At 42.5% G+C, this 13,105-nt stretch overlaps 1 protein-coding gene across 3 annotated transcripts in view; it reads left to right on the plus strand.

Annotated features, from left to right (window-relative positions):
* Positions 1 to 13,105, plus strand: part of zbtb8b (zinc finger and BTB domain containing 8B) — a 367,049-nt gene that overhangs the window by 344,698 nt on the left and 9,246 nt on the right. For all 3 annotated transcript variants that reach the window (XM_073034469.1, XM_073034467.1, XM_073034468.1), the window contains one exon: positions 1,322 to 1,500. In XM_073034469.1, coding sequence (XP_072890570.1) covers positions 1,322 to 1,500 — 179 coding nt within the window. The remainder of the gene's footprint in view (positions 1 to 1,321; positions 1,501 to 13,105) is intronic.

Below are 13,105 nucleotides of genomic sequence, written 5' to 3' on the forward strand. Positions count from 1 at the left end.
CATTCTGTTGTTTCTTCAAAGAATTCCAATAGATTTGTCGGGCAGGACTTTCCCGCAAGGAAGCTGTGGTAACTACAGACTATTTTATCATGTGCCTCCAAGTACCCTGAGACCTTATCCTTGATAATCTACCGCAACATCTTCCCACCCACTGGGGTCAGACAAACTGGCCTATAGTTTCCTTTCTTCTGCCTCCCTCCATTCTTGAAGAGTGAAGTGATATTTACAGTTTTCCAGTCTTCCAGAACCATTCCAGAATCTACACAAATAGTTGAAATATTTGGGAAAGGCTGAGATTGCCATTTCAATATGCATAGCAGTTCAAGGGCATATGAGACAGGCTATAAAAGCAAGCTTTAGATGTTTTCTTTCAACTTGGACTTTAAACTCAGTTATGATCACTGCTGCTGTGTTGCCCACACATTAACCCTATTTTGTTGTCCACAACCTGATGTGGCAAAGCTCTTTTCCTTCTGTATTAGTTGCTTATTGCCTGTTACACCGCTGGCATTTAGAGCAGCTTTTTAAAATGCTGTTTCCTTAGCAATTTTTATTTTTTGACCTGTCAGGGTTGTTGGCCTTGAACTGAACCCTGAACCTGGAGGATCGGCAGACCACTTAGTCTGGCCTCTACCCTTTGACCTGTTTGGCATGGGTGACCCTACCAGGAATCAAAGCACAAGGTCCTGACTCCAGCCAACATAGCTCCTTGGTCATTGAGGCATGCAAGCTTCAAAACCCTGTGACAAGTTTGTGGTCCTCTTGGAAGCTTCTGTATCCAAACAATTAACATCTGAAATTCAGAATAGTATTTACCTGCTTATTTGATTATTTACCTTTATATAAAAAAAAACACTTCTGTATTTTCTCATTCATTTAGTGATTTCTTGTTTTGCCTTTGCATTTTGGAAGCCTTTGATAAATCAATCTTTCAAAGTCATGTGGAAACTAATGCCTCTTTTTAGAGTTACTAGATTAAGCATTTACCAGATTAAATGCCTGGGATCACAATCCAGTACTTAAACTGTAGATATTTAAATTAATTTGTGCAGGTTTCTTGCATTGAATTTTTGTCCCTTGTATTCAAGGGGAGTTAATATGATAGAACTCATTCTTGGTTGCCAGTGCGAAACAGACAGTGGGATATCAGGTCTCTGTTATGTCTCTGGTACATTGGATTGTGGAACCTAGGAAAGTAGTGTGTTGGATTTATTCTTGTGCTTTATATTCAATATCTCTTTCAATTATTTACCTTTATTTCTGACCCCAAGATCCTTTGAGTTGTTCCATTGTTATAATATTTGATGATTTCTATTCCTAGGGAATGGGATAATTGTGCCAAAAAAGATCTACAAGTGTCCATTTTGCACCTACACAGCAAAGCAGAAAGGGATCCTGAAGCGACACATGCGTTCCCACACAGGAGAGCGCCCATACCCTTGTGAGACCTGTGGAAAGAGATTCACCAGACTTGAGCATCTTCGAAGTCACGCTTTAAGTGTGAGTAAAGGTCTTATGATTGAACCAACTTCTTCCTACTTCCCAACAATTGTGCAGTTATGAACCATGATTTAAAACATCCATATTTTTGTAGTTGGTTTCTTGACAAAAATCTAACAATGTAATTTATAACTTAGTGTACAAGAGCCACTAGGTGTCCATGGATTTGGACACAGTACTGAGGGAATGCTGAAATGCTGGAAATGGTGACTTTATAAGTAGTTAGACCAAGATTGATTAGCTCTGACAGGGAGATGAAGAACATTCCATGCAGTACTTTGATAAAGAGTAGTAAAGTTTTCCTTGCTGATATTTAGATCGAAGCAATACTTAAATGTGATCTGGTTATTACTGCACTGTTGCTTATTGGATCTTCCCAAATATAACATGGCTACCTTGTTTTTTTTCCTAATATAGCAATCAAGACTGTTCATTCATTAATTGTGTGTAAAGCTCTGAGACATCGTAAAGTTCTGAAAGGTGCTTTATAGAGCATCACTGAGTTAAAGGTCTTCTGTATGCAAAATGCTGGTGATTTATATTTAAATAATGTGAGCAAATATCTTCATAAGACTTCCTGTCAATTATTCAGATTTTCAGTCTTCATTGCCTTCCCATTTTTAATATGCCCTCCCTTTCCCGATTGACTAATTTCGAGTAGGATCCTGTCATGCTGCATCTTCAGATTCACACACAAGATCAGACTCGGAAGGGTTAAACAAAACTTGGAATTTTGTTAACTAAAGAGACAAAGCAAAACATTAGAACTTACAATTTATTGGATAACTCAGCCAGAACTTCACTAGGCAAGGATCAGGATGACCAAGCTAACGAGGGGTTAGCACTGCACCTTTTATCTATACAGCTGATAAAACTTACTTGTGGTCCATTACGCCACTGGCATTTAGGGCAGCAATGAAGGCCTTCCATCTTTGGCTCTGTGCCTTCATGTCAGTAGTTTCCACTACTTTCACTGCTATCAGTCATGTAAGTCCTGGGTGGAGACTCAGGAATATCATCGCACTCAGATGTAGAAGGAATTTTCATTCTTGTTTGCATAATAATTGTTTTACTAGTCAGGGTTATTATCCCTGAGCTGAATTCCTGAACTCGGAGGACTAGTAGACCTCTTAGTCTGTCCTCTACTCTTTGACGTCTTTGGCATGGGTGACCCTACAAAGAGCCAAAGCACAAACTCCTGACTCCAGCCAACATGGCTCACTGGGTCATTGAGGCAGGCAAGCCTCCAAGCAAGGTTGTGATCCATTTGATAAAACTCCAGACTAATTACAAGCTAACAATTAACTATTCTATTAAGAGACAAAAGTCCAAGGTAACTTAATTGGACACCTGCAAAGTCTGAGAATTAATTGGAAATAATCAAGGACAATTGCAACTTAAATATAAACTGGAGAAGACCTACCAATAACACAAAAACCTGAAGTGCAACAACACAGTTAAATATAATTAATAAAACAATACAAAAATCTTGGAGCTCTCAGAATACCCTGCCAATGACCCCATGGCCAGCACCTGACAGCCCAGGACTATCTGGATCTAAAGTGGAATTCTGAAATAAGGTCAGGTTCCAAAATCTCTGGAAGGAACCCACAGTTCTTCTGGACCATATTCCTCCAGATACACTAAGTTGTGGTTGTCCCCTTAATTTCTTTAAATTGAGCAGTTTTTGGGCTTTGTAGACAGACCAAGGGGCTACAAAGTAAAGGTTTCAATTTAGATACACGAAAGGTGGGATGAATTCTCAGAATGTAAAAGTTGTAACTTGTATGTTACTGGGTTAATTTTCTTCTAGTTAGAGTGGAAGATCTTTAGTTGAAAGCCAGACCCACTTACCAATATAGAAGGGGGTACTTAGCTGCTTCTTTCTGCTGGCTTTGGCCTGTCTTCCAGAGTCTATTTGCCCTTGAGCCACCTTTGTTTGCACCTGTCAACAAGTTGTTGAGCTGAGGGGACACCAATTTCTGCCTCCTGATCAGGGCAGAGAGGAGGCCGAAACCCAAATTAACATTTGAAAGGGGTCCCACTAAATGATGAATTCTTAAGGGTATTGTGGATGAGCTCTGCCTAGATTAGTTGGCAAATCCAATAAGATGGATTACCAGAGACTAGGCAGCAAAGGGTGCGGTCCAGTTCCTGGTTTGTCCTGTCTGTCCATTGGAACCCTTGAGGAAAGACTAGAGTTAGCTCCAATCAATTTGCAAAAATGCTTCCTGGAACTTGGAGGTGAATTGGAGACCCCTGTCCAAAACAATATCAGTGGGAAAACCATGTGTAGGGAAAAGCTGATGCATGAGGATTTCTACAGTCTTGAGCTAATGCTAGCTTGGTTAGAGGAATGAATCAGCAAGCCTTGGAAAACCTATTGACCACAACTAAAATAATGGTAAAGGAACGTGACTGGTAATAAAATCTAGAGAAAGGTGAGACTTGGGGAATGAAGGAACAGGCATAGGTTGTACAAGGCCTTTGAGGGGAATTGGGATGTTAGTAATGACACAGATGTCAAGCCTGCCCGAGTGGCTTAGTGTCTTTATATACTGGGCCACCAATATCTTCTAAAGAACTCTAGTGTCTCTGCGAGATACTGGGGTTACACCTTAGAAGTGTGACTCTGTTTAAGAACCTCAGATTGCAACTCAGGCAGGACAAATAATTCACCGGGGAACCACCTTCTGGAACCTGGTTGTTCCCTTCTAGGCCATGTGTATCTACATCTCATGAGACAGGGGCAATTAATCTTTCACTGGTATAATGGGTTCCAACCTCTCCACCTTAGCTGGGGGCTTGAATTGTTTTGATAATGCATCAGAATTCTGATTTTTAAACCAAGGACAAGTTATAATACAATTTTTAAAAACAACAATGACCAGCAGGCTTGCCATGAATTCAGTCTTCTCACATCCTGAATACACGCCAAGTCCTTATTGTCTGATCAGATGACGAATGGGTGCCTAGCCCCCTCAAGCCAGTGCCACCACTCTAGTGCCAACTTCACTGCCAAGAATTCTTTATTCCTGATGTTGTGGTTCACCGCGGCAGGTGACTGACGTCTTGAAAAAAAATAGGCACAGGGATGCAACTTCTGGTCAGCAGTGGATCTGAGATAAAATGGCACCCATTCCATTAGAGTTGTCTACCCCAATGATGAAGGGTCGCTCAGGATCAGGTGGATGCAGAACTGGGACAGTAATAACATGGCTCTTGAGCTCATTAAAAGATGTCTTGGCCTCTGGAGACCAATGGGAAAAACCCAGTGTCATTTTGGTTAGATTAGCTATTGAGCTAAAGTTTCAAATAAACCTGTAAAAATTTCTAAAAAAACCATTCAACTTGTTTAACGGTAGTAGGTGGAGGCCAATCTTGCACTGCATGGGTTTTTTTTCAGGGTCCATAAGTAGATTTCCTTGGAAGATATCAAATCCCAAGAAAGATTTTCAGGACGTGGAACTCACTTTCCCAATTTCACAAACAGGTGATTCTTTTACAGGCACTGAAGAAGTAAGTGTGTGTGTTAGTTACATGCTCATGAGTTTGTAAAAATCAAAATGTCATTCAGGTGCACAAACATGAAATTGTTAAGCATTTCCCCTCAGAATCTCATTAAGAAATGTCCAAGCCAGCTGGAACATTGACCAGACCAAAGGGCATCACCAAATATTCATAATGACTTGTCAGGGTATTCAAGGCTGTCTTTCACTTGTCCCCTTCATGAATGCAAGTTATAAGTGTTCCTCTAGTCCAGTTTTGCGAAACAGTTGCCCCCTTATGGCAATTCAAACTGTTAATTAGGGGCAATGGGTAGCAACTCCTAATTGTTATTTTGTTTAAGCCCCTATAATCTCAGGCTCCCATCATTTTTGGTTACAGAAAGAACCCTTCTCCCACCAGAGAAGTGGAGGGTCTGATTAACCCTGAGACAAGTGCCTTTTGAATATACTTGTCCATGGCCAGCCTTTCATTTCCTGAAAGAGTTTTCCTCAAGGAGGATAGGTCCCTGGAAACAACTACAACACAGTCATAGCACCAATGGGACTGTAGATAGATAGATACTTTATTCATCCCCATGGGGAAATTCAACATTTTTTCCAATGTCCCATACACTTATTGTAGCAAAACTAATTACAAACAATACTTAACTCAGTATAAATATGATATGCATCTAAAATCACCCTCTCAAAAAGCATTAATAAATAGCTTTTTAAAAGTTCTTAAATAGTTTACTAAAATACATCGAATGGTAACTTAAGCTCAGTCCTAACCCCGGCACTTTAACATATCTTACCCCTGGCGGTTGAATTGTAAAGCCGAATGGCATTGGGGAGTAATGATCTCTTCATCCTGTCTGAGGAGCATTGCATCGATAGCAACCTGCCGCTGAAGCTGCTTCTCTGTTTCTGGATGGTGCTATGCAGAGGATGTTCAGGGTTTTCCATGATTGACCGTAGCCTACTCAGCGCCCTTCGCTCTGCTACCGATGTCATACTCTCCAGTTCTGTGCCCACGACAGAGCCCGCCTTCCTTACCAGCTTATTAAGATGTGAGGCGTCCCTCTTCTTAATGCTGCCTCCCCAACACGCCACCACAAAGAAGAGGGCGCTCTCCACAACTGACCTATAGAACATCTTCAGCATCTCACTACAAACATTGAATGACGCCAACCTTCTAAGGAAGTACAGTCGACTCTGTGCCCTCCTGCACAAGGCATCTGTGTTGGCAGTCCAGTCTAGCTTCTCGTCTAACTGCACTCCCAGATACTTGTAGGTCTTAACCTGCTACACACATTCTCCATTAATGATCACTGGCTCCATATGAGGCAGGACTCCGAGTTATATTGGAAGTCTGATGTGTACAGGGTGAACAGGACCGGAGAGAGCATGGTCCCCTGTAGTGTGGTTGCTATCTGTTTACAAAAAACAATCAGGGAGATCAGAATACGCAGGACACTTTTGAAATCATAGGTTGTAAACTCTGGAATGTCAATTCAAGTTTGTCTTTCAACCATATATGACTGCAGCCAAACGAGACAGCGTTACTCTAGGGCCAAGGTGCAGAATGCTACCAGCGTTCACACACAACACATTCAGAATAAAAGAGTCCCGATCCCCTCCGACCCCAGCGACACCACAGCCTGAGGCCTAGGCTGCGCACAAACAAGTCAACAAACCCGTGTAGAATTTCAGTAAAATACAACGGCGCAGAATATGCATGAACATAGTCCAGACCTCCCAGTCCACAGATCATCTCTCAACTGGCCTCGTCACCTGCTAGGCAATACCATGGCTTAGAAGCCCAGTCCTTGCATATACAGGCACAAAGAATATTAGTAAAAACACAACCAGACAAATGTAAATAGTCCAGACCCCTCAGTTGATCACAACTGCGCTGTGCTACCCTGGTAAAGCACGATGGCTCAATTGCCTCTCCTCCAGCAACTGAAAAGCAAGTGACCTTGCACCCTGCAGCTTGAGGCCCCAAGTCCATCGGGTGCTGCCAAGAATCTGCAGTCAACCACAACAGAGCTTGTCTTCTGCCAGGCAAAAGCCTGGGAGAGCAGTGCCAACTCCATTCTGGACCTCAGGTAAAGCGCATCGGCTTTGTCTGCTCACTCCAGCGGCTGCAATCAGGTGAAACTGTGGCTTCAGGCCTAGTACTCACCATGACCGAAGCCAGGGAGCTCCCCCGCCATCTACCTCTGTTCTCATTCAATAAGCCAGCTAATCGAACATGTGGTGTACCAGATTAACAATGGCCAAAGGGGTCTTGCGGTCGCAAGTAAAACGACCGACAACTCGAGCAACAGCAGGTTGCACAGCTTCTTCATTATCCCCGCCAACGAGCAACTTGCTGATGGTGTAGACCTGCAGCACTGCAATTTCTTAATGTATAGCAGGATCTTGCAGTCATTAGAAGTTTAAGTAGAACAGTAGCACCTATTGTTGACGCCGTAAAAGCAGCAGCGACCAGTCACACCGCCGTCTTGCCAGAATCTGAGGCAGATGCAGAAACACAGGTGACAGATTTGGGAACTCGGGAAGCTTCTAGGAGGTGGTCCTCAAGACAGCTGGAAGCTCAGCTCAGGATACTACCATTAGACCAGTCTATAACAGGGTCATGCTGTGATAAGCATGGATACCCCAAGGTGACAGCGATCCCAGGGGAGCAGACAAGGTAAAATCTGAAGCAAAGGGACTTTGAAACACGCTACCTTTCCTTGCTCAAGTGGTCTACAATCAAGAGTGATGGTTGTCAAAGGATGATCAAACCTTGAGATTGGGGCTCCTGTCTGTCAGGCCACACCCAGATCTAAAAGAAATTACCTGTGGAGCTGGAGTCTAAATGCCCGAAGGGTCAGTTCCTCGCTGCCCCAGGCAAATAAAGAGGGCACATGTACCCCAGATGTAGTAGGTATCTTCGGGACAGTCACAGATATTGGATGGCCCCTAGAGTTTCTGACCTCTGGGCTAGTAGGTTGAAAGTGCCTTGCTTCCCTGCAACAAAGGCACAGTCTCCCTCTCTCAATCTCCTGTCCTGCTTAGCAGGGGTGAGACAGGTTCTGCCAAGCTCCCCCACCTGCTCGGTTGCGGGTGGGGGGATACTTGCGCTGAGGATGATTAGAAAAATGTGGGTGAAGAACATGGAAAGGAGGAACCTAATCTGGGGAACTCCCTCTGGTGCTGCAACATCAGATGATCAAGTTTGATAGCTAAGTTAATCAGTCCATCGAGGTCCTGAACCAGTTGACGAGCTGTCAGCTCATCCATAAGCTTTTCACTCAGTCATCTGTAGAGTATGGCAACAAGGGCGTCTCCAATGTAGCCCACACCGGAGCCTTACCTGACAGGAGTGATATATATGCCTCCTTGCTCCATACAATGGGAAACTTGATAGCGACTGTGTTAGGAACCCACACCACACACAAATAAAACAGCATTCTTCTAGGGTCAAAGTGAAGTGCAAAGCATACATAGCAGATTCAAAATTAGTGAGCAAAAAAAAAAAATTACAGTCCAAGATCGTGAGCAACATGTCCCACAAACTAATGGTACAGTCGGCCATGGGGGATTGGTTCTGGGACCTCCCCCCCCCCCCCCCCCCCCCCACGGGTGCCAAAAAACGTGGATGCTCAAGTCCCTTATATAAAATGGCGTAGCATTTGCATATAACCTACACACATCCTCCCGTATATTTTAAATCATCTCTAAATTACTTATAATACCTAATACAATGTAAATGCTATGTAAATAGTTGTTATACTGTATTGTGTAGGGAATAATGGCAAGGAAAAGAAGTCTACATGTTCAGCAAAAGGATTTGAGTACAGGAGCAGGGAGGTTCTACTGCAGTCGTACAAGGCCTTGGTGAGACCGCACCTAGAATATTGTGTGCAGTTTTGGTCCCATAATCTGAGGAAAGACATTCTTGCCATAGAGGGAGTACAAAGAAGGTTCACCAGATTGATTCCTGGGATGGCAGGACTTTCATATGAAGAAAGACTGGATCGACTAGGCTTATACTCACTGGAATTTAGAAGATTGAGGGGGGATCTTATTGAAACGTATAAAATTCTAAAGGGATTGGACAGGCTAGATGCAGGAAGATTGTTTCCGATGTTGGGGAAGTCCAGAACGAGGGGTCACAGTTTAAGGATAAAGGGGAAGCCTTTTAGGACCGAGATGAGGAAAAACTTCTTCACACAGAGAGTGGTGAATCAGTGGAATTCTCTGCCACAGGAAACAGTTGAGGCCGGTTCATTGGCTAAATTTAAGAGGAAGTTAGATATGGCCCTTGTGGCTAAAGGGATCAGGGGGTATGGAGAGAAAGCAGGTACAGGGTTTTGAGTTGGATGATCAGCCATGATCATACTGAATGGCGGTGCAGGCTCGAAGGGCTGAATGGCCTACTCCTGCACCTATTTTCTATGTTTCTAGTACAGACACAACCATCGTAGCTCTTCTGGGAACGCTGATGCCGCCTTGGCATCAGCCGATCCCGATTCTCCCGTGATCTTCAAGTTCTTGAGGCTGTAGTGCTTTACATAGCTAGCCAGCCATCCCTTACTAGCTTTAAACTCCTTCCTCTCACTCACAAGTAGCAAATGAATGAGATGCGAGGTGAACAATGCTCAAACAACAAGTAATACTTTTAATCATCTCTAGATTACAGTACTTATAATACCTAATACAATGGAAATGCTATGTAAATAGTTGTTTCAATGTATTGTTTAGGGAATAAGGACACTTTGGAGGAGGCACAATAATACTAAAGTCAGGATCTGTGGAGGTTGAGGGCTGAGGAGCACTTCAGCAAGCGATATGCCACTTTTCAAAAGATCTAAGATTTCTACTTTCTCAGTGAGAGATAGCACTTTATGCTCCCTATTAGCCTTTGAGGAATTGCTTTGACCACTTATTTGTTTTTAGGAGCCATTTTTTCACAGAAACAAAGTAGCGACCGAACGAGACGAGGGGCAAACGATGCTTAAATAATGAATGCTGGAGAGGAAACTTCCGGGTTTTCCCGTTCTGCGGTTGGTTGAATCCGCGCATGCGGAACCCGTGGATAAGGAGGGCCGACTACAATTCCTGGAAATTCAGCCTGTCATTCCAGCAATTGAACACTGGAGGGCAGCATCAGTGGGAGGCCAGCTCTAAACAGAGCACAAATGCCACACTATACTGCCTCTGGTGTCTCCTCACCTGGACTGCAACATCAGGCAAGCCTGCAGCTTGGGGCCTAGTCCTTGTTACAACCAAGGCTATGCAGCTCCTTCACTGCCTATCTCACCACCAAACTAGGGACACAGGGCTGTAGCATCTTACACTATCAATGTTCAACAGGAACTTGAGAGAGCAAAAAAAAACATCAAAGACAATCACCCTCAGTTACACAGCACACAGTCTCCACGCACCAACTCCAGTGCCTTGGAGTAGCAGGCAGCAAGGTGGTCTGCACCCAGGCTCACTCCTCCACTGAGACATGTTGCTAGCACCACTAGTCAACTCACTGATGTGGTGGACCTGCTTACCTCATGTTCTTGAGTCTAGTTTAGTCTTGCAATCTTAAAAAACACATTTAGCAAAGGGAAAAAAAAGCGTTCCTGTGGTTGGCCCCTGAGAGGCCACCATGTCCAAACACATAACTAACTGTCTTACCAGACTTGGGGATTCTTATCAAAGCAGTTGATATTGGGCAACCTTTTAACACCATCTGGCTCAGTCAGGGATGTTCCAGACAGACTGGCTCCATGGATCTCTGAGCAGGTCTTGGTGGCTACCACCAACTCTTGCAGCATCTCTTTGAGCCAGCCAACTACCACATTTTGCAGTGCCAGGGATAACCAGAATTCAAATCCTGCTAGATCCAGGCGTTGCTTAGTCATGCTGCATCTTCAGACCCACATGTCAAATCACACAGAGACTTGGAAGGGTTAAATAAAACTAGGAATTTTACTAACAAAAGAGACAAAGTAAAACTTACAAGGTCTTTGACAGAATAACTTGGTCATAACTTCACTAGACATGAATCAGGACAGCTAAGCCCACAAGGGGCTAGTTCCAGAGCATGAAAGAATCTGTGACCAGCTGATGAAACCCCAGACTAATTACAAGCTAACAAGTAACTATTCTGGTAAGAGGTAAAAGTTAAAGGATACTTAACTGGACACCTGCAAAGTCTCAGAAATAATTGGAAGAAATCAATGAACTTAAATGTAAACTAGAGAAGACCTAACAATAACACATTAAAAAAATCACAAAATGCAATAATACAGATAGTTATAATTAATAACATGCAGAGAATACAAAAAAACACAGCAGCAAAAAACTCGGAGCCCTCAGAACACTCTACCAACGACCCGAGATCATGACAGGATTCCAGTGGTGCTGGCTAACTTCCACTACTTCCGAGCAATCTTTGAACCACAGAAACTTACACCACAATAAAGGACAATTGAACCAATGCTTTGCTTTGTTTCAACTTACAGATTCCTGTAAAAACAGAATTCATTTCTTGGGGGGGGGGGGGGGGGGTTGCGGGAAATGGACAGATTTCGGTTCTTTGTGTTCCTATGCATTAAAGGAAAAACAGTTGGTCATTATTTCCCAAATTGCTGTACATTAGGAATTGTGCCTAAAATGGAAAAGTACCAAAGTGGCTTAATTTTTTTTATAAGAAGGGGCAGGAAGCAGAAAAAAAAGATAACTGAAGACCTATCATTTGATTGCCTGAAAGTTACTGGAATCTATCATAAAATTCCATGCTAACATCCTTTTACTTTGTTGAATTGTTTTTTCAAAGTAATTTTAAAACACATTCTGTGAATTTTCTTCACTATTCTGTTACATGTTCAAAAAATTCCAAAAAGCTGTTTGAAACATAAGCTGTCCTTTTGTTATCTATAGTTGAAGGTTTGAGTTCCTCCTGATCTACTCATGAATCTTGGAGTTTCTTCACACTGCTACTTTTCTAAGCCCTACCTTTACATGTGAAAATATTTCCTATTAATGTTTTACAATTCTGTTCAATTTTGGCTAATAGTCTCAAGTTGTAGCTTGCTTTTTTCCGGTCAACACTGAACCTAGTTTTAATGTGGCCATAGTTTATACTGTAACCAAGTCCGATCCTGCATGCCTCTTCAATAGCAATTTATTGACAAAGGAAACTATCCTAGGTGCACTATTAAACAAAAAACATATGTTTTAACTTCAAAAAAATTCTATCCACTTTTGAGAAAGAGTAACTGGATAATATTAACTTTGAGCAAACTGTTAGGTTTGTCTACAGATGGAGAGGCATCAACAGTGTAAATGCAAGCTGGCTTTTTCTCACTGAGGTTGGATGAGACTAGAACTAGGTGAAATGATTAAGGGGAACGTGAGGGGAAACTTCACTCGGAGGGTGGTGAGAGTGTGGAATGAACTACCAGTGAAAGTGGTGGATGCAGGTTTGATTTCAACGTTAAAGAGGAATTTGGAACAGTGCATGGATGGGAAGGGTATGACGGGCTATGGTCCAGGTGCAGGTCTATGGGACTAGGCAGAATAATAGTTCAGTATGGACTAGATGGGCCAAAGGGTCTTGTTGTACTATAGTGTTTCATGACTCTATATTGTCATTAATTTATTCTGATTGCTTAGCAACTTTTTCTGGACTGTGAGTAATGTTTTTTTGTTATCAATTCTGTTTGTACACACTGTTTTTATAAAATGCTATGCGGTCGTTGACCGGTACACCGAGAATCATTTCTGGCCCTGCAGTAGGTTTCAGTGGCACTCAAGGTCCAAGGATTGAGGGATCAGTGAGTAGCTGTTAAAACAATCAGCCACATCAATAAAGAACAGATTTTGCTGTTACGGATCCAGCAACAGTAAATATATAAGTGAGGCAGGGGTTTTTATAACAAATAAAACATTTATTAAACACTGAAAAACAAACCCCCAAATGTAAACAAACCACTAACGTAACCGGAAATCAGCTGCTGTGCAGCAGCTTAAACAGTTCTTAAAGCAATAAAGCTTAAACAGTTCTTAAAGGAATAAAGCAAAAACAGTTCTTAAAGTGATATTGTAAAATACAGTTCTTCAAA

The sequence above is a fragment of the Hemitrygon akajei genome, chromosome 32 (assembly GCF_048418815.1).
Source record: "Hemitrygon akajei chromosome 32, sHemAka1.3, whole genome shotgun sequence".
Taxonomy (NCBI): Eukaryota; Metazoa; Chordata; class Chondrichthyes; order Myliobatiformes; family Dasyatidae; genus Hemitrygon; species Hemitrygon akajei.